Source organism: Periplaneta americana, chromosome 1 (assembly GCF_040183065.1).
Source record: "Periplaneta americana isolate PAMFEO1 chromosome 1, P.americana_PAMFEO1_priV1, whole genome shotgun sequence".
NCBI lineage: Eukaryota > Metazoa > Arthropoda > Insecta > Blattodea > Blattidae > Periplaneta > Periplaneta americana.
Genome location: NC_091117.1, coordinates 210,633,486 through 210,656,408, shown reverse-complemented (window position 1 = coordinate 210,656,408; position 22,923 = coordinate 210,633,486). Strand labels below are relative to the sequence as shown.

Here is a 22,923-nt window from a genome sequence, read left to right as displayed (position 1 = left end):
TTAAGTAGACCTACAATTTATTGCGTCATATTGAACAGTGGCGCAACAACTGCGGGGTAAGCGGGTAAAATTTACCCCCTTAAGGGGCAATAGTATAGATTTTTTCCTCTTAAAATATTAAATAACACAGCTGAGAAGATCATGTGTATGGCTCGGATTTTAAGGTGCTAAAAATCGGGAAAATATGTGAGAAGGAAGGAAACATATAATTATATTTCGATTATTTTATTGCAGCGATATTTTACTACTTAATTAACTTATTATTCCCAGACCATGAATTTTACCGCTATCGAAAAGTAATTTATAAATTTGAATAAGGAACAAAAAACGTTTTCTTCCCAGGCAGGATTCGAACCGCGGAAGCCTTAGTTACCAGTCTATCGTGCTCTGGAATGAACAAGGCTCTGAAATCAGCTACAAGGGTCGGTCCGTTTTTTTTTTGCCACTACTGTACACAGTGCATAGTAGCAATAATAATAATAATAATAATAATAATAATAATAATAATAATAATAATAATAATAATAATAATAATAAGCACAACTTATGGTGACACAAATTAGCGTACTTTATTAGTTTGTTTTTGGTTTCCGATTAAAGTGTATATATAATTGCCTAAAAATTATCCTCAGCACGAAATAAAGTAAAAACACCACCAAAAGAGCTCCAGTGGCGAAGACAAGCAAGACGTCCAGCAGCAGATACTGGTACCAGCACAAGCTTACAGCTGCAGGTCTCAGATGGGACGCTCCTTTGTGTCTGATGACGTACTCAACCCAGAACACAGCCCGCTCTAATCCCGTCTCTGGCTGATCTTTCGCCAAAGCCGAAAGATTATTCATATTTATCCGATAACTAAAACAAACAAACTAGTTGTGAGTTATAACAACAACAACAGTAATAATAATAATAATAATAATAATAATAATAATAACATATTTATTGTAGCATAGACAGGCCGTATGACTATTGAATTGAGGAGATATCAACTTTATAGAAAACTTTCAGAAGAAATGTCTTGAAGAGGGTAGTGTACGGTCTTTTTCATAGTACTTCATATGTGTAGTTATTGAGAGTTTCAAGCGTAGCTTGAAATATGGATGTATCGTTTGTAATGTGAATTCGGTGGAAGCCACAAAAACCGAACACCCTTCACTTATATAGGGTGTTTTTTCTCTTCTTTGCAAGGGAAAACATACAGTTTGATCTGTTTGGAAAGACATAAAATAAAATGACTATACATTCATTTCAGTTCCAACATCTTGAAGAAGAAGTTGCTTCACCGGTGCGCTGGAATTTTGTCCAGCAGGAGTTCTTTTACATGCCAGTAAATCTACTGTCACGAGCCTGTCGCATTTAAACACATTTAAATGCCATCGATCTGGGCCGGGATCGAACTCGCAACCTCGAGCACAGAAGGCCAGCGCTATACCGACTACGCTGCCCAGCATAATGTCAATATATAGAAACCAGTACACTGGAAAGTTTTCTTTTCTCAATCGTACTGTCAGGGACTGGAATACTCTACCTGCAGACTTACTAAAGGCTTTACCAATAACTTAAAATGTAGACCTATTTAAAATAGGCTTAAGGACTTCACTAATAGACGGTAGTATATTATGCTCACTATTTTGTTGTTTTACAAATATAGTGAGTAAGCAGAGAAACATAGTGAATCTCCAGTGATTTATGTTGTGTCCGTTACCTGTGATTGTTGAGAACTTCCTTCACAGCAGTAAGAACACTCTCTTTCGTCAGAGTGAGGAAATCCAGTTTAACTGCGACGCCTCTTGCAATGCATTTCTGAAGATTCAACATTTGGTCCATGAAGAACGGTACTCCGACAATCGGAACTCCTCTAAGTATTGCTTCAATTACACTTAGTCTGCCACAGTGGGAAATGAACAGCCGAATGTTGGGGTGGGCTGAAACAAACAACACTCAACAAGGACCATACTTTTGAGCATTTATTATTACGAGGCGCATCCAGAAAGTAAGTTTCCTTATTTTTTTAAAAAAAAGAACACACACTTTTAGGAAAACAATTATTGGCAACAGGTACAGCAATGTTTCAGCTATTTTTCAACATAGCCACCATCAGAATTGAGACACTTGTCGTATCGTGGGATCAAATTTTGTATCCCTCTGTCGTAGAACTCTGCCGCCTGTGAATGGAACCAGCGTGTGACAGACGTCTTCAGCTCTTCGTCGTTGCCAAAACGCTCACCGGAGGACACGTATTTCTTGAGGTGCAAGAAAACGTGAAAATCGCTGGGAGCAAGATCAGGACTGTAGGGTGGATGATCAAACAACTCCCAGCCAAAGTCCGTCAAAACAGGTGCTGTGCGCCGAGCCGTATGTGGACGAGCATTGTCGTGGAGGAGCACAACACCTGCAGTAAGCATTCCACGCCTCTTGTTTTGAATGGCATGTCGCAATTTTCGCAGTGTTTCACAGTAACGGTCAGCGTTCACTGTTTCACTTCTTGGAAGGAAGTCAATGAGCAGAATGCCCTTCCTGTCCCAGAACACCGTGCACATCACTTTCCGTACCGACAGCGTTTGTTTGAATTTCGTCCTGACCGGAGATCCACTATGCCGCCAATGCATTGACTGCTGCTTGGTTTCCGGGGTGAAGTGCGAAATCCAAGTCTCATCGCCCGTGACGATCCTGTCGAGGAACTCGTCGCCGTCATCGTGATACCGTTGCAGAAATGTCAGTGCTGCTCCTAAACGTTGCATTTTGTGTTCGGGTGTCAGGTTTTTCGGCACCCACCTGGCACACACTTTTTTGAACAGCAGATGCTTAGTGACAATCTCATGCAACAAGGATCGCGATATCTGCGGAAAATGGCTGCTCAGCTCCGTAATCGTGCAGCTCAACACGATCATCATTGATGAGGGACGGTCGCCCACTGCGCTCTTCATCATGGACACTTTGACGACCTTCGGAAAACTGCCTACACCAGCGACGCACCATCTGCTTACTCATGATGTTCGGCCCATAGAGCTGCCGATGAATTTCAATTGGCGCAATGCTTTGTGCATTAAAGAACTTTATCACCAACCGAACCTCGCAGGCGGCGGGAGGAGTAAGAGCTTCCATTTCGGACCACTGCTGCCACGCTACTGGCACCAGGCGGGACCTGTCCGGCTGGCATATGATTGATACGTCATAGATCTGTTACTCATGCGCAATTGACACGGCTAATTACGTTTACTTCCAAGGGGAAAAAATCGGGAAACTTACTTTCTGGATGCGCCTCGTATTATTTAAATATTATTCTAACGACTACAATGTATCTCCTTTGGAGGCCAGACAGTTCAATACGGTACTGTAGGTCTATATCTAGCCAGGATTTTTGTAGAGTCTTCATTATATCGGATGAACAAGCGTTTATTCTATACGCACTTTCTAGAATACAGCGGTTCACCCACTGATCAGCTGAGAAGAAGAATGGAAAGGAATGGAATGGATGAAATGTTCCATTTAACTTGACTGCAACATTAAATAGAGTTTGTTAAATTAACATTGCACAGTGTGGTGCAAGCCAGGCACTTGTTCGACCCGTCAACAAAGTAAGATTTTTATATAATTAACACAGAATTCGTCAACAGCGATTGCAGTCATTCGACCAAATCCGAATGAGAAATTATAACTAAAAATATAAATCCAGACAACGTTCTCTATTATTTTAAACAGCTGTCTCGGGCCATCTTACCCTACTCATTCCACTCCATTCCGCCCTGTTGCATTCCATTTGAATCGCATACAAACTTGGTTCATTCTATACTAGCCCACGTCTTCAATTAATACAAACAACTAACAAATCTTTAAAAAGTAGCATGGAATTACTTATGCCAGCGTTTCTCAAACTATGGTCCGCGGACCACCTGTGGTCCTCGAAGTCTGCCCTTATGGTCCTTCAAAAAAGTCAGAAGAAAAAATAAAATTCAATCGAATTGCATATCACACTATAGCAGAAAATCTCAGAGTTTGGAAATGACACATGGCAATAGCTTTTCACTTTTTCTCCCAGTACTGACATTTTATCAAATTTATTTACCCTTCCCGTCTATTGCCTTCCCACTCTACTCTCAGCAACAAAAGAGGGATTTAAAGCACTATGAACGTGGTGTCTCTCGCCATCTTTTCCGTGCAAAATCTGGCGCTGTGCCTGTTACCCAGCTAGAGACCACCTGAATTCATAACAGAGGACCAAAATACCGAATCTTTTCATGTATTTATGACTTTCTTAATACTTCTGCTGACACCCAGTCTGCACATTCAAATGGTCACGTACTGTACGTCGTACACCAATAATAGAACATGCAAAATTGCATCTTTACTTGTTGAAAATAGGGCATGTTTCTGCATTAACTTTTTTTATTTATTTCTGTTTTTGCAGATGACGATACAAGAAATTTCTTCTATTAACATTAACTTAGTTAGTTATTACCAATATACAATTAATTGAATTAAATTACTTTTATTAATTATTTCTACATTCCTTTGCTGTGGTCGTGCCAGAGAATCAGTCCCATTCCGAGGCTTATTTGAAGGATTCGTAATGACACTCGGGAGGAAATTAAACGCAGAATAAATATGGGAAATGCCTGTTATTATTCGGTTGAGAAGCTTTTATCATCTAGTCTGCTGTCAAAAACTCTGAACGTTAGAATTTATAAAACAGTTATATTACCGGTTGTTCTGTATGGTTGTGAAACTTGGACTCTCACTTTGAGAGAGGAACAGAGATTAAGGGTGTTTGAGAATAAGGTTCTTAGGAAAATATTTGGGGCTAAGAGGGATGAAGTTACAGGAGAATGGAGAAAGTTACACAACGCAGAACTGCACGCATTGTATTCTTCACCTGACATAATTAGGAACATTAAATCCAGACGTTTGAGGTGGGCAGGGCATGTAGCACGTAAGGGTGAATCCAGAAATGCATATAGAGTGTTAATTGGGAGGCCGGCGGGAAAAATACCTTTGGGGAGGCCGAGACGTAGATGGTAAGATAATATTAAAATGGATTTGAGGGAGGTGGGGTATGATGGTAGAGACTGGATTAATCTTGCTCAGGATAGGGATCAATGGCGGGCTTCTGTGAGGGCGGCAATGAACCTCCGGGTTCCTTAAAAGCCAGTAAGTAAGTAAGTATTTCTACATTAAAATGTAAGTATACTGGTATTAAAATATGCTACATAAATGATAAATTTCCTTTAGAAGGGAACAAGAGTAAGGTGGCCCGCGGAACTGTTCTGACTTAAGAAAGTGGTCCCCACTTCAGAAAAGTTTGAGAAACGCTGACTTATGTCAATGATTAGTGAACTTATATGTGAGGTTATTTTAATTTTCTTCTTACATTATTTCCGACGCTTCCAGTGTAAGTTAACTAAGAAAATATCTACTTAGTATTTGATTTACGGTACCTAATATGTCACTCTGGGGCAACCACTTCCCAATCATGACGTTAGAGGGCTGTTCTAAAAGGCTGTGCGATTCAAACTTCCATAAAACTCGCTGAGGAAGCTCAGAGAAAGCATCCAGTAGAACTTGTAATTTATCTTTGGCTATTGCATCGCTTCTCAGATTCGAACCAAGGCTGAAGAATATGAATCCGTCTTTCGCTTCGTCCAAGAACTTAACCAAGTCCTGAAATTGTAATCAATTTATTACAATATTCTGTTAATCAATCAACAGTCTATTTCAGTCTAGTGGAGGCCCTCACAAAATGTTTGCTCAGATCTGGGTGCTTCACAGTTATTCCTAATAAATTTATACACTTACACAGTGCTTTCCGCAGGAGTACTTTACCTATGGGCGAGCGCGCCTTTCGTTAGCCGGTTAGCCAGTTAGCCGGGTCTCGTGCGCCTACGTACGAGGTCACCTGGTTGAAGAGTATGTGCCACAGTTATTTTATGCGGCTGGAAGTGCAATAATTTAGTATCCTTTTGAGCAGACCCACATGAAAGTCCCGCTTGTTGTGAAAGACGATGAAGAGATTTTCTAGGAGAATTTTCTAAATGCAAATCTGGCTTTCAGGTAGTAGCTCCCTGTAAAGCAGGTTTGAATAATTTCAAGAAAAAATTGTTGCCGGGTATCGATCCCGGGACCCTTCGCTTAGCGCGCGAACGCTATCCCAGGAACTATATACGACACTGTCACAATTTTTCCTTTGTATCCGCACAACTCAAATGAGCTGACAAGACACCAGAACTCAACTATGAGTGCACACAATACTGTGTGACTTAAATTGTGGCTTTCTGTTAACGTACCTCCAGTAACGAATGTATTATACAAATTTGGCTTTCAGGTAGTAGCTCCCTGTAAAGCAGGTTTGAATAATTTCAAGGAAAAATTGTTCCGAATATGATGTAATCTTTCTTCGGTGAGAACCCTACATTGCTTTTTTTGTTTCCTGAAATTTATGATAAAGATTATAGGCTGTTTTACGTTTCTGGAGAGTCTAAACCCGGGAATCTTTCTTGAAACCGTCTTCGAACTTCACGAGCTGAGTTAACACATATGAATCGTAAATAAAAACACGCTGTGCCGTTGTAAACTCACGAGGCATAATACGCTTTGTGTATACCGTCGAATTAAGAAACGAACAACACAACACACACCCGGCAACAGCTGCGCTACGACAGCGACAGTCAGCAAGGTCAACAAGTAAGCAAGCAGGCTTGCTACTCTCTCCAATGCGTGGCAAACGAGTGGGGGCTCGCTCATAGGAACAACTCCGCGCCGCGGGGGAAAGCATAACTGATCGCACTACTGAGTGTTCAGTTCAAAGTGTGTCATGGCTCGCTGTATGCCGTCATGTGGCTAATCGATGAGCCTAGAGAATTCAATCTTCCTACACTTCCGCAGAGGTGTATTACCTATTTGCCAGAGAAGTTTCCTAGAAATTACGGCGTTCATTCTGAAGAGTACTTACCGATACGTACGGTAACGCCGGTAGTGGCAGAAATGTGAACTGTTTCGAAACATGTACTGAGGTGAGTTTTTTTCTTACTGTCGAGATATGGGGAGAGGGTTAAGACGATTACTTACATATTTGTTGACATTCATTTCGATGGTCAACATGGATACGGAGCATTTTATTTGTGTTGTGGAATGTTGCCGTATGCAAACGATGATAACAAATACCCTGCGTACGACTTGGCCTCGCAAAACACAGGTTCGAAAGAGGTTACGGTAGCACACAGACCGTACAGACCGCCATCTGTTGCTACGACGTTCAAGTTATACCGTACACGTTCTCAAGTTCAGATTGAACGCCTTGATTAATAGGCAACTTCTCTGACATAAAAGCTGAAACTCGCTTCAAATCGCTGACTCATCAACAGTGACGTCATGATACACTTTGAAATGAACACCCAGTATTGTACAGTAATTAGTAAATAGCATGACTCGTACCTGTGGTAAAGGATCTGGTTGGGCTTTCACGTGCATCCCTCCAATTGGAATTACGTTTGGTGACAGTGGCCGGGGATCATCCAAACCGATGAGGATATTCGCAAGGAATATACTGAAGTTCCTCTCTATTCTCCAGAAGGACGGAATATCTTCTTTGAAGTACTTCCTAGCTATCGCTTCCTGGCGCGGTATATGTCGGTACTCATATAAGAAAACCACAAGATTGTGCATAACGAAATTTAAAATTCTCTGTCCAAAATCCATGCGACTTGAGTAAGGCGTAAAAAAATTCGGTATGTACGAAGGATTTTCAGAAGTTCCCATGAAACCGCTTGTCCACGGAGGTATGCCAAATGCAGAGATTGCGACCACAGGCGGCGATCCGAATTTTCCTATAAATCCATAGAAGCATTCCCCCCACCCCGCTTCTGTGATAATAAGATCAAATGGCTCAGTTGAGGGATAGTTGAGCAATTGTTGGCCACCACGAGACTGAAGCCCTTTCTCGCAAGCAAGATTAACTCTTCCGAACATGTTTAAGATATTTATAATTGTGGAGTCTTCGATGGATGCTTCGTAATTGAAATTTGCCCTGTTTGCCTCGTAGACTCCTTCCAAGTGAATGCTGGTGAGATTAGCTGGAGGATCCCTGTCCACGCCAGCGCTTATTACAGTCACCTAGAAATGAACAATAATAATAATTACTACTACTACTACTACTGCTACTGCTACTGCTGCTGCTGCTACTGCTACTTCTACTGCTCCTGCTGCTGCTACTGCTACTGCTACTGCTGCTGCTGCTACTGCTGCTGCTACTGCTGCTGCTGCTACTGCTACTGCTGCTGCTACTGCTACTGCTACTGCTACTACTACTACTGCTACTGCTACTGCTACTACTACTACTCTACCACTATTAAAGATTTTCGAATATTCTTGGACAGTAAACTTTTTTGACAAGCATGCAAATTTCATAAAGGTCACTACTACTACTACTACTGCTACTGCTACTACTACTGCTGCTGCTGCTGCTACTGCTACTACTGCTACTGCTACTGCTACTACTACTACTGCTGCTACTGCTGCTACTGCTACTGCTACTACTACTACTGCTGCTACTGCTGCTGGTACTACTACTAGTGATACTACTACTACTACTACTCCTCTACTACTATTAAAGATTTTGGAATATTCTTGGACAGTAAACTTTTTTTGACAAGCATGCAACTTTCATAAAGGTCACTACTACTACTACTACTGCTACTGCTCCTGTTGCTGCTACTGCTACTGCTACTGCTACTGCTACTGCTACTGCTGCTGCTGCTACTGCTACTGCTGCTGCTACTGCTACTGCTACTGCTACTACTACTACTGCTACTGCTACTGCTACTACTGTTACTACTACTGCTACTACTACTAGTGCTACTACTACTACTGCTACTACTACTACTACTACTACTACTACTCTACCACTATTAAAGATTTTGGAATATTCTTGGACAGTAAACTTTTTTGACAAGCATGCAAATTTCATAAAGGTCACTACTACTACTACTACTGCTACTGCTACTGCTGCTGCTGCTACTGCTCCTGCTGCTGCTACTGCTACTGCTACTGCTACTGCTACTGCTGCTGCTGCTACTGCTACTGCTGCTGCTACTGCTACTACTACTACTGCTACTGCTACTGCTACTACTGTTACTACTACTACTGCTACTACTACTAGTGCTACTACTACTACTACTGCTACTACTACTACTACTACTACTCTACCACTATTAAAGATTTTGGAATATTCTTGGACAGTAAACTTTTTTGACAAGCATGCAAATTTCATGAAGGTCACTACTACTACTACTACTGCTACTGCTACTGCTACTGCTACTACTACTGCTGCTGCTGCTGCTACTGCTCCAGCTGCTGCTACTGCTACTACTAAGACTGCTACTGCTACTACTACTACTGCTGCTACTGCTGCTGGTACTACTACTACTGCTACTACTACTAGTGATACTACTACTACTACTACTCCTCTACTACTATTAAAGATTTTGGAATATTCTTGGACAGTAAACTTTTTTTTGACAAGCATGCAACTTTCATAAAGGTCACTACTACTACTACTACTGCTACTGCTACTACTGCTACTGCTACTGCTACTGCTACTACTACTACTGCTACTGCTACTACTATTACTACTACTACTACTGCTACTGCTACTACTGCTACTGCTACTGCTACTACTACTACTGCTACTGCTACTACTATTACTACTACTACTACTACTACTATTAAAGATTTTGGAATATTCTTGGACAGAAAACTTTTTTTGATAAGCATGCAAATTTCATAAAGGCCATATAACCATGAATAGGAAGAGTCATCGTAGAAAAAAGAAGAATAAAATGATTTTAATGCTAGATGGAAAGTCAGGCAGAGCCTTGAAAATACAAATTGAGATTGTTAGAATGAGGACGAGAACTTGGGAAAAAGAAGACTGATACGGATATTTACAATTAAACGCAAGAAGAAATTGTCATCAGTTACTGGGTGTTCAGTTCAAAGTGTGTCATGACTCGCTGTATGCCGTCATGTGGCTAGTCGATGAGCCTAGAGAATTCAATCTTCCTACACTTCCGCAGAGGCGTATTACCTATATGACAGAGAAATTTCCTGGCAAGTACGGCGTTCATTCTGAAGAGTACGTACCGATACGTACGGTAACGCCGGTAGTGGCAGGAATGTGAACTGTTTCGAAACACGTATTGAGGTGAGGTTTTTTCTTACTGCCGGGATATGGGGAGAGAGTTAAGACGATTACTTACGTATTTGTTGACATTAACTTCGACAGTCAACATGGACACGGAGCATTTGATTTGTATTGTGGAATGTTGTGGTACGCAACCGATGATAACAAATAGTAGCACACAGACCGCCATCTGTTGCTACGACGTTCAAGTTATACCGTACACGTTCTCAAGTTCAGATTGAACGCCTTGAATATTAGGCAACTTCTCTGACACATAAGCTGAAACTCGCTTCAAATCGCTGACTCAACAACAGTGACGTCATGACACACTTTGAAATGAACACCCAGTATTTATGAAGAAAAAGATTAAACTAAACGAACTTTAGAGCTAGAGGAGAAAGTTAGTCTATGTAATATGTGGGCAGTAATTTCTGTAACTCAACTGTTTACATTTATGAAATTTTATCTAGGCGACAGCACTAAAAATGCATCCAACCCATATTATCAGAAAGAGACGACAAAGCGGAACGCAAAAAAAAAAAAAAAAAAGCGTCGTTAGATTGTCAGATGGAGATCGTGTCGACTGGTCAGCACTGACCCCGTAAGATTGAATGGTCGACTTCCATATTTTGTAGACAACCACGTTGAAGTCTATCAGTAAAGTTTTAAAGAGTAACACGTTTTGTTTCTCTAAAATCCGACATATTTCGTAGTAAACCGTTGAGCATTATTTCAACCTTGTAAGTGAATGTCGCTTATTTACTAGTACAGGCCTGCACAAACAGCGCTCAACGAGCGCGCGCGCTCCTTCGGAGCGGGAGAGCCGTATTTACCGCTCGCCGAAACGGAGAGGAAGATACGTCAGAATGACACAGACTTGCTATAGGTAGAGGAGAGGGAAACGACCACTCAGTTATCTAGTGGAGTGCAGTGTGTAGGCCTATTCTCAGTAACTGTTTCACGTTGCTTACCTACTGCTACAGTACAGTATGGAGGAATCTAAAAGACGAAACATAACATTTAACATTTAACGATTTACAGCTCGAACTTATTAATCTTCAATGTGACCTAAGGGCTAAAGATCGTTTGAATAATACTACTAGCCTGGTTGAGTTTTACAAGACTAAACATTAGCAATAATATCCACGACTACACAGGCTATGTTTGGCTCTACATTTATATTCGTGAGCAACTGTTTTCTATAATCAACTTTAATAAAGGCAGACATCGAACATCTGTAACTGATGTTTCATTACGATCAGTAGGCTACTGTTTCTTTCAGCTGCCAACAGCATAAAACCTCGTTTTGATGTACTGATAAATAAAAATATAACAAAATGATATTGTACATTTAAGTAGCTGTAAAATTTCTATTATTTCTGTAAAATAAACATTTCTTTATTAATTAATATTAGTCCAAGATAGTTTTGCAAAGACTGAACGGGAATTCATTTCATAAGCACTCGTAATAGTACTTCCTTTTGTGTATATTTTGTACGAGATCCACCCTTTCTTCCAGTCCACCCTTATACAGAGCGCAGCTAATATCTGCATTCCGCTCATGAGCTGTGAGCCGGCTCGGAGAGCGCAAACCTTGTGCAGGCCTGTACTAGTATATTGAAATATTCATCCGTTCTCACTAATTTTCTGTCGTCATTTCGTTTTTGTAATGTACAGTCACAGAAATAAAATTTGGGTCATCTGAATTTTCCAAGTTCCAGTTATACAGGGACATCATTTTATTTTTACTAACATTTTTAATATTAACCTGGCTATACCTTTGGATTAATGGTTCAGAGCCGAAAACACCGTTTGCTACCCCTTCCACGATTGAAGTTCTATGATTCTGGCGTAAAATACAAACAAATCACTTTACTAAGTATAGGAGGGAAGAAAAGTAGTTCATCCATTTACGTAAACTAGGAGATATCGTAATTTTGAATTTGATAATTTTCATTAGGTTTTTGTTTAATCAAAATACAGTACAGCATTAACAATGTGTTTTTACTCACGAACTGAGTTATCCATTCGAACGTATTCATTATACAGTGTAATCTACAGCACATTAGCGTACAATATAGAGAATGAAGTTAAATTGAAAAATAATCATAATATGGATATTTAAACAAATTTTTGGAAATGGTGACCGTTCATTTATATACAGGCTTCAGTTCTTTTGTGCATATTATATCGCACTATAGACTATTGCATCTAATTCCAATTACCAGTTTCGTCCTTCGTACTAGTAACTCATGTTGAAATAATTCTGTACCTATTATATAAAAGAGTACCTTACGTACTGTAAATTCAATCTTCACTTCTGCCCGATCCGCACAGATAACATTACTCAGACATGCTATCTACTGTCCGTCCAAGTGGTTATGTCGCAGGACCGTAGAAAGGGAGGAAATCACTTGAAAGTTAATTACTTTTATTTAAGTTATTTTAAACAGTTGCAGGTGGGGGAAATCGGGATGCGACGTAGACAAACGGACGACAGTACCTGTGCGAAAATATGATTCAATATTGAAAGCCTTTCGTCACTGGAAAACGCGAACATATTTCTGGAACGTACTATACTCACTAACTCAATACTGTTTGTGTTTACTAAGACCTTAAGGCGACTTTGACTTACACGCTTGGTTATGTGAGGAGAACAGTTGGAAGTTCACTAGTAGAAGGGGTGGGAGTGAAGTACATTCAAAAACTCAGGTACAATAAAAATTTAAGTAAAAATAAAATGATGTCCCTGTATAACACACTGCGCAGTAATCACTGAGCAAGCGCAGTATAAGTTTATAACTGAACCTTGGAAAATTCAGGTGACCCAAATTTTGTTTCTGGTCTGTATATTCTTTCATCCACTGACAGAGATTTGAGGTAAATTATAGCGGATACCTGGTGGCCTCTAGCTGCGAGGGTTCGAGTAAGAACTTTGTTGAATACGTGGTGGCTGGGTGTTGCTAGATTCATCAGAGCTAGGATCTTCGCACATTGCACAATTTGTAACTCAATAGATGTTAATAATAAGGCTGCCAACTTCATTATGCAAGTTAATAGCATAATTTCTCGCAGAAATATTCTGTGAAAACGAAAAGTATTATTTACATGAGTACAGTACTTACTGATAATAACACAAAATCATTTTCTGATAAAACATCAAATTGCTCCTAATTACAATTAATATAACATTATTTAATTTCTTCTTCAAGGTTTTTCATATATTAGACTAGTTTAATCCAAATGAGCATTTCTTCGGTCTGATACTAACGGGACATGCAGTGCAAGTCGCATATGGGGTCATCATAAAGCAGGTCTTCATCTGAGACAACACAAAACATCACATTTATAACAGACAAACATCCACGTTCTAAACAGGCTTCATGACATCACAATGAAACAAAGAAAATATCTCTGATGAAAAAGTAATGGAACGGAGAAAAATTCTTTCCGGCACCGGGATTTGAACCTGGGTTTTCAGCTCTATGTGCTGATGCTTTATCCACTAAGCCACACCGGATACCCATCCCGGTGTCAGACAGTATCGTCTCAGTTTAAGTTCCAACTCTTGGGTTCCCTCTAGTGGCCGCCCTCTGCACTACGTCTTAGACGTCTATGAACGTAGGACTGAAGTCCACACATGTGCTGAGGTGCACTCGTTATGAGTGACTAGTTGGCCGGGATCCGACGGAATAAGCGCCGTCTTAAATCACGAAGTGATTTACGCATATCATATTATATATTATTTTAATGTACCGAAGTACATATGGTATTTCCATGCAGATATTCTGCGTCATCATACGATGAAAGAGTAATGGATAAAGCATCAGCACGTAGAGCTGAAAACCCGGGTTCAAATCCCGGTGCCCGAGAGAATTTTTCTCCGTTCCATTACTCTTTCATCGTATGATGACGCAGAATATCTGCATGGAAATATCATATGTACTTCGGTACATAATAATAAAAATAATAATATATAAAATATCTCTGCCTTCCGTGGGATTCATTGACCACGGACAAATATCTAAACATTCGGTGGGATTCAGAACATCATACTGATCACAGCCAAACCAATTCTAGCGCGATGGGAAATGTGGATTACTACTGTTTCGCATTATGCAACGAACTTCAAGATAATGGGCGAAATTTGACTTCTGATACTACTTTTAGTATGTGTGTGTTTGTGTGCATGTATGTATGTATACATGTAGTCTAAATGTATATGTATGTGGTTTGAGCATTAAATTATTAATTAATAATAATGCCATGAAACATTCAAGGCAAGATGTTGCAAATAACATCATTCCCTCTTGCCTCACGCCGATGGCAAACAGGTGATGGGCAGGCGGATCGACGGGTGACGTATCCAGTTCCCTTTGGCTGAGAGACTTGGGCAATGGATGGAGTTATAGGGGAACAACTTACAAAATTCCGTTGATCTGCGGATGCGTCAATCTTAAAGAGTGCCACAATATACCTCCTCCTACCTAATTGTTAGCCAATAGTACCGCATACTGATAGCTGTGATGCGTCAGATGACTTGTCAATCTGTAGCGACAATGGTTCAGATTAATGGAGGGAAACTCTAGACTCCGCCTCCAGCAAGCGGTAAGGTTTAGTAACTTCCTACAACGGAGTTTTGCCAGTTGTAGGCCTATAACACTTTGCATCCAGCAGTTGCACATATACAACCTAACATTACCTAACATTACAGATCAAAATTACGTATATCAATTATGTTGGTATTGTTTAATTCTACGTAACATTAAACTTAATTTAAATAATTTGAAATAAGTTTAATTTTTTTTTATATTGCAAGGTTTTTTTTCTACTTCTTAAAAAGGAGCAAAATCATTTCAACTGCAGTCAACTGAAACCCCGTCAGCTTCCACGCGTGCCATTACACTGATTGTTTTACATGGGCCCTCCCCATCCTTTACCACAGGCTCAACTGACTGCAGTGGCCGGGACGCGAACCTGCGATCTCAGGCACGATATCCTGAACAGACATATCTTATGCGCCTGATCCACAGCTTTACTTCCCTCCCGAAGGAAGTCATGCTAAGAAGTATATCGCCGTTTAAAATCTGTCGCTCTCTGTAAGGTCTGAAGACGTTAAACTATAGTCCCGTCGCTCTAATTTCCGGCAGCCAATCACGTTGCAGGTCGGCTACAGTTAAACGTGTGCTCTTGTGATTCGCTTATGAAGACGTTATTCATTTCTTAAGGCTCGATAAATACTTAATATAATCGCCCGCCATTTTGGTTCTTTCGTTGGCGTTCGCAGAAAGCACACGAAGACGTTATTTGCCGCTCAATTATTTGCTGAATTACAGTGCGTTTGATTTATTATCATAGGAGCTATGGCATGATAATGTTTAACGGCGTGGCAAATAGATTCCTCGTATGGTAGATCGGCAACGAAAGAACAAAAATGGCGAACGATACTACCTACCTAGACTCTGTAGAGCCATCACTTCCTAAGACGCAAGCAAAGAGGAGGAGTCACGCCGGGAATAACAGCGTCGCGACTATAGTAATCAACATCTAATACAGTAACAATGACCAGCGATTATTATGCATACTTACAAATGAGTCACTTACCGCAACAATGTGCAATTCACAGCGTACAGCCACTGCAGGATTCTATTAGACCTATTTCAAAGTAATCCAACCACAACACACAACATGAGGCTTTTCGTTCTACACGTCTCGATCCTTTACAAATACGAGTCTATCTTTCAAATACTACTGCCTGTAGTACCTTCTTTTGCTTGCTGAGCATCTTTAAATTTACTTTAATTTCTGAGTTTCTTTACCTGAAATTATAGATATTAGTGAAAATGTGTCAACACTGTAAAGTTTTTTGACACTAAAATGAGAAAATTGGTATTGTGCTTAATTTAGTAGGCCTATCAGCGTTGTACCAACATTAACACAGCGTCTCTCATATGCAACTACTTCCACAGATCTCTTGTAGGGAACTGTAAGCAAAAGACTTTGACCAACTAATGTTGATTGTATCATACTTGTTTGTAAATAATACATGACACAAAAAAGAAAGCAAATAGGGAAACGTGCTTGACTAACATTAGTAATCTCTGATCGGTAGAAATTCACTTTGTGATGTTGTTTGTGATGGGGTCGCAGGTCATTTTAATCCAGTTAATCGCAGACTGGAATGTCTTCAAGGACAGAGGTTTTGGGATCAATACCACTGCTACCAACACTATTATTTCTATTACTGCTCGTACCACTACTATTATTATCCCAATGCGGGTTACCAAATTTATAGGGTGTATAACACTCCCAATGGCGGCCGGGTAGCTCAGTTGGTCGAGCAGCTGGCTACGGACTGGAAGGGCTGGGGTTCGATCCCAGGTGGTGACAGGATTTTTTCTCGTTGCCAAACTTTCGGAACGGCCCCGAGGTTCACTCAGCCTCCTATAAAATTGAGTACCGGGGCTCTACCTCCATGCCCCCCAAGTGCCTTCATGGCATGTTATGGGGATACCTTTACCTTTACCTTTTACCTTTTTGTAACACTCCCAATATCTATTTGGACCTCTCCGTTGAGAAGCAAGACCCCTGCACTGCAAACACATACCTGTAATACCGGACAGCTGTATACTAGTAGCATTGGCGTGAGTGCGAAAAATCGCGGACCTGACATCTAGCGCAGAGGGATGGAATTACGTCCACATATACAAATATTAACATAGCGAGATTCGGACTATTGTTTAAAACGTGAGTTACTAATGTGGAATTAGCCTATATATGAAACACTTAAGAAATGTTGAATAATATTTAATGTAAAATTGTTATTTTATATGAAAGCTGCATATTATGATAAATATTGCATACTCCATATGAAGGGTACACGGGAATAACGAACAAGGTCCATTCAGAATAATTTTGAGATAAATGAAATTTAAAGTTTGAGGACTTGAAACGTATAGTTTATTGTTAACTTATTGTTATTTTTTATCACACAAGAATGTACCATTATAAAGAAAATATGTGACAAAAATGCAAAACTGCAAAAAGTCTACTTTGCTAAGTTTTATAAACGGGAAGAACGAACAATGTCACAGTTTAATTGAATATTTGTTGGGAATAGAATCAGGCATAATATTTTCAAACAATGTAGCGCATGTTTACTTTCGTGTAGGGTATTCTTTTTAAAGGTTATAAATATTGTTGATCCATTATAAATATTTTTATCTTTGAGTGTTCATTGTTCCAAACAATTATTGAAAAACAAATCTACAAACTAATCTGATTGCACTGAATTTTCCATTGTGAATGAATAGATTGAACTATAAAATCGTCTCATTCACTGTTATTGACTTCTTGTGACTCGTCATTGGTGGGAGGAAGACTGAAATATTCTCTAGCAGTTGGAGAACAAACATTTTTCAAAATTTGTAATTCCTTGTACATTGCCTTGTAGCTGTTTACAGTTTACAATGATGAATGGTTTGGTTTCCTCCTAGAATTCGCAATCTCTTGCCTCCAGTCATCGGGTACTTCACACCTTGCTCTCTGATTGACAAGTCCCATGTTTTTGTCACATTCCAGGTACGAGTGGCCTCGAGTGGGAAATCTGATCCACTGAGCATCAATCTCTTCTTAGTATGTACTACATAATGACAAAATCTAAATACCGTAAAGTTCCTATTTTATCCGGAACAAGAATCGTAGAAGATACGGAGTTCACCAATGCAGCTTGGTACAATATTCATACAGTGGTGCCATAACTTAGGGCAAACTTCATCAGAGCCTTTACTTTAAATATTTTGGTCATACATGTCTTCCTGTTGACAGCGTACGTATGTTACAAGAATAAAAGGGCAGCTGTCGACGATAATAGCCCTCAATAGTTCAAAAGTTTGGAACTGGTAATTCTTTTGGAAATCCATGCAGATAGCTTCTTTATACTCTTACTTCCTGGATTTTAGACGTGCAGCCCGTTTTACTTCATAAAATTTCTGTCCTTTTCTCTTGTGCAATTCATTCTTCCAAATCAAATTTTGTTTCTCCTTCTCAAAATTATCTAATTTACTTGCATCTTTTTGATTGGAAATTTCTGATTTAATATGTGAAATATCAGCTAATGTTGTATTTAGTGATAAAAATTACTCTGTATTGCTCGTAAGACATAGAGTTCGCAGGAAATTTTTCTAAGTGTAACTTAAGCAGCTTAGAAATATTCAAGTTCTCTGGAAGATACGACCTTCGGCTATCGTGACGAGATTAGTGGACTTCCTGACCTCTAAGTGATTGAATGTGCTGACAAATTTTAGATAAAATCTCTCCTTTCATTTGGTGAGGCCTGTTTCCATGTTTAACTCTTGTTTCTGTATGGGCTTTTCCAGTAGTAGCCAATGACGTTTTCAAAGTGACTAAACGTCTGTCTGTTATTCCATGTAGAGCAATAAATGCTTTATAGCAAACGGGAACATCAGTATTTTGCCCATCTTTGTTTATTCGCATTTTATATCTGTAAGAAAAATTATGAAAATCAGCTTCGACTTGTGTTTTTCTGGATCTTCTTCTTTGCACAGGAAGTACCGAAATTAGTCCTGAAAGGTGAGCATTTTGAGTGTCATATGATGCTAACTCACTGAAATGTTTAATAAGATCGCTTCTTTCACTTTGGCTTATTTTCTGAAAACACGGAAAACGAGAACATTTACAGTCTTCTCCCATAATATGATTCAGCACGAATTATTTTATGCATCTGTAACATATCCTGTAACTTTTCTCTTCCTTGATTTTACAGAACGTGGAATGGGTCCGGATAATTCATTTTCTCTAACGTCAGACATTATAAAAATAAATTGCACTAACCACAAACACTACAATATGTACCATGAAAGTATAATAAAGGAAATAATCAATACCCTACCATAGACATCTGAACAATGGAATAGTACAGCTGTTTGTATTATGCTCGCAAGCAGTTCTAATGAAAATTAATATAATTTATTGTCACATGGAATAACAGCTAAACATTATACAGTCATTTAATAATATTATTATTGTATAATACAGATCGTATTGCCATATGTAAAAATAAACTAACCAGCAATGTGCTATGGCTCTAAGATCGAGTTTGTAACAGCTGTCTGCATTAGTTTCTGTGTTTAAAATGGACATTGTTCGTTCTTTCTTGGGATGGATGTGACTTTGTTCATTCTTCCAAAGTATACAGAAACTTTAACGCAGAATATTGAGGACAATTTTCATTCTTACATAAAACCAATGCAGCCACATGAAAGTACTCCCCTTCTACTATCAGATGGCACTATTAACTCAATTTCGATTTTTGATGGACCTTGTTCGTTATTCCCGTGTACCCTTCATATTACTTTCCGTAATTAATTGTTACATATTTTTTCTTTGGTTTACCGAGACAAAATCAATCTGATAATAGGGATGAATTTACAGTAATGTTTTATATACGCATTGCTGACTACTGCAAAGATAAAATTGACAGTAATCTGATGCTTGTAATAATTAGTAAAGGCTCCATCGTATTGGAGTACTGAATTCACCTAAATGCTTACTGTGCGCCAGAGAAGAGGACATGGAGATGGAGCACCCAGCAAATAGGGATTATAAAGAATGGACACTTCGCGTCGGTACCTTTGATGTAGCCGGACTGATTTCAATGACCTTCAAGACAGCTAAAGCGTGAGATTCTGCTTTCTCCCTAGAGTTGGCGCTGACATCACACCAGCTAGCAGTCGACACAGCGGAAATATAACACATATAATTAATATATCTAGGCACATTATGTACTCATATAAAATAAATTGGATCCATAAAATAATAAATCCGTCATTAACTGTAATGTCTATACTCTAGAGTTCCTTTATAATGAGAGTTGAGACGTTGAACCCAACAACAATTAAAATATGTAATGATTTGATAGCGGTGAAAATGGAAAAACAAAACTCTTACGAGAAGTAAAACCATATACCTATATTATATTATATATAAATATTAAACGAATTCGATACTTAATTTTATAATGTATTACATTATTTTATAATATAATTTATGATATCTGAAATATAAATTATTATTATTATTATTATTATTATTACAACTAGTTTGTCACTGAGAAATACGGAAAAGACGTTAACTTGAACTTATTAACTTAACCTCAAAATCTGTGCTTCAGTGGCTGGTCATGATAATATCTTTGAAAAATATTGGAGTGCAAGAGGTCAAATGACTTTATTGTCAAACGCCTGGCATTAGAAAACAACAACAACTTATTTGAAGCAAAGCGTTACTGGATTATGCAATAAGGTAGGCGATGTTTGGATCCTGTGTCTCAACTCTATTCTCAATTATTATCTTAGCGTATACTCGATTACACTAACCTCTAGCGCTTGAAAGTGGAACTATACGCTGGCGCACAGAGAAACAAAACACAGGAAAATTCGCTCAGTGTCCATTCTCTATAATCCCTATTCGCTGGAGCACCTGACTAATTGTGAAACTCCTGGACCATTTGTGGATCTTCCATCAAAATATTGGGAAGCAAGAAGGATGATGACTTCATTGTTAAATCCAGAGCATTAGATACACACACACACATAATTAGTAAAGGCATGTGGACAACAATAAAACTTAATTTGATAAAACCTTAAAATCCAATACATTTTAACTTCTATTTATTTATTAGGTCTAAATAAAAAAACTAATTTGTATTTTTCTATCAACACAAAGACGAAGGAATTAGGCCTACTAAAGAATGTTGTTGACTTACGTTTTATGAACTGTCGGAAATCGAAAGTACGATTTGGAGCAATTTGTAATGCTGCAATTGTCAAAATTCGCGGGTGCTCGTGTAAAGGGGGTTAAGTGTGATTTCGCTAAACTGGAATAGGTACAGATTTGAACTATCCACAATTACTTTTCTCTTGTGTTAAAGGGGTTAAGTCATTCTTCCATCCATAATGCAGTTACAGTGCTCCTTATTTTGTGACAAAGGGGTTTTGTTCCAGTGGCGTGCGCAACCTATTGCATTAGGGTAGGCTCTTCATGTTTGCATGCTACATAGGTATACAGCTTACAATATCTCGAACATATTGATAATTTGATATAATTTTAGTGAGTTCTGACATCAAACCAGAGCAGCAGCCAGAAGGAGGGTAAGAAAACAGAAACTTCCGGAAACTAATGATAAAATAAATTGGTAATTAAATAAATCATACCTTATTTACTTAAAGGTGAACTCCATTCTGCGTTCCTTTTTAGAAAACTCCTCAATGACATCGCTGTGGAATGTAGGGGATTTTCAGATTTCTTTCAGCTTTTTCTTCTCAATGGACATCAAGGCTAAACTGCTTAATCTTTCTTGCCCTTGAGTTGATCTTTGAAGTGATTTAATCCGCTTAAGGGCAGAAAATGACCTCTCAGCAGATGCAGATGTGCTTGGTATGGTCAAAACCAGTAGGGTCAATTTGTACAATTCGACAAATTCTGTGTGGAGTTGTTTTGATTTTAAATGTGTCACCAGTTCATGAGGGTATTTTCCACGAAACTCTTCCATTGAATATAGGACTGTCAATTCATTTTTTAGACGAACTATATCAAACACTGCACTGTGCTTTACATTCAGCGCATCCAGGGCGGAATTAGGAAAATTTAATTTATAAGACTGAAATTTGTTTGGATCAAGCAATGAAATAAATTCCAACTGAGGGAGATTTCCAAACCTATCTGTAATATGGTTTGTCACATTGTCTATTTTTTCAAAAAATATTCTCCTGTATTTTATGACATTATTTTCCAGGCATTTTCTTTTTCGCGGCACTTCTTCACATTCGACTTCATTACAAACATCACTCCATAATGCATCAAATCTGTATCTCTCATGTAGAACAATACGTTTTGTTTCATTAACATTTTCTACACAATACAGAATATCCAAATGCTTCGTTTGAAGAATGTTGTACAGAATGTCAATGTATGCATAGATCTTTGATAACACATTTAGAAGAAATTTGGTCTCAAACTCTGAAAGGAAAGACAAATATCCACGCGCAAGAGCAACAGTTTCACTTTCCCAGTCTGATGAGTTTTTGAGTATATTTTTAAAAAAGTCCACCAGCAATTTACGGTTCTCCTTTACAATATTGACTATTCTGGAAGAGAAATTTCATCTTGTGGGTGCATTTCTTGGAATTATTCTGTTGGAATATTCAGTAAGAGCATGCGCGCGTTTTGTAGACTTGGAGAAGAAGCTACTTAGTCCATTCAATGTCTGAAAAAAAGATCCGGCACTCCTTAATACTCATAGCTGACTGAGATAAGACTAGATTTAGGACATGACTGAAACAATGAACAAATAGAGCTCTAGGATAAATGTCTTGAACTGTGGTTTTAAGTCCATTTATTTCTCCAGCCATCTCTGCCGCACCGTCATATGTTTGACCAACTAATTTGTCTCTAATATCATAAGATCCCACTATGTCCATTACATGATTAAATAAACCATTACAGGATCTATCTGCACTCACATCAACGAAGGAAATAAACGTTTTTTGAACCTGTGCTGTCTGGTCATGGACATACCTGAGAGTGGTGGATAGTTGTGATTTGTTGCTTACATCGGATGTTTCATCTAAAATAACTGCAACATGCTGGGCCATGGAAATGTCATTCTTAATAGATTCCATCAACACGCCACTGATAGCAGCTATCAGGTCATTTTGAATTCTGTTGAT

The 22,923-nt window shown here is 38.9% G+C and overlaps 1 protein-coding gene across 1 annotated transcript; it reads right to left on the bottom strand.

Moving 5' to 3' along the window:
- Positions 1-558: 558 nt before the first annotated feature.
- LOC138709562 (UDP-glucosyltransferase 2-like) lies at positions 559-8,096 on the bottom strand. The gene is made up of 4 exons (XM_069840423.1): positions 7,429-8,096; positions 5,436-5,658; positions 1,706-1,925; positions 559-855 (listed from the first exon to the last, which is right to left on the bottom strand). The coding sequence occupies exons 1-4, from the start codon at positions 7,960-7,962 to the stop codon at positions 573-575; spliced, it is 1,260 nt and encodes a 419-aa protein (XP_069696524.1). The 5' UTR covers positions 7,963-8,096; the 3' UTR covers positions 559-572.
- Positions 8,097-22,923: the final 14,827 nt, after the last annotated feature.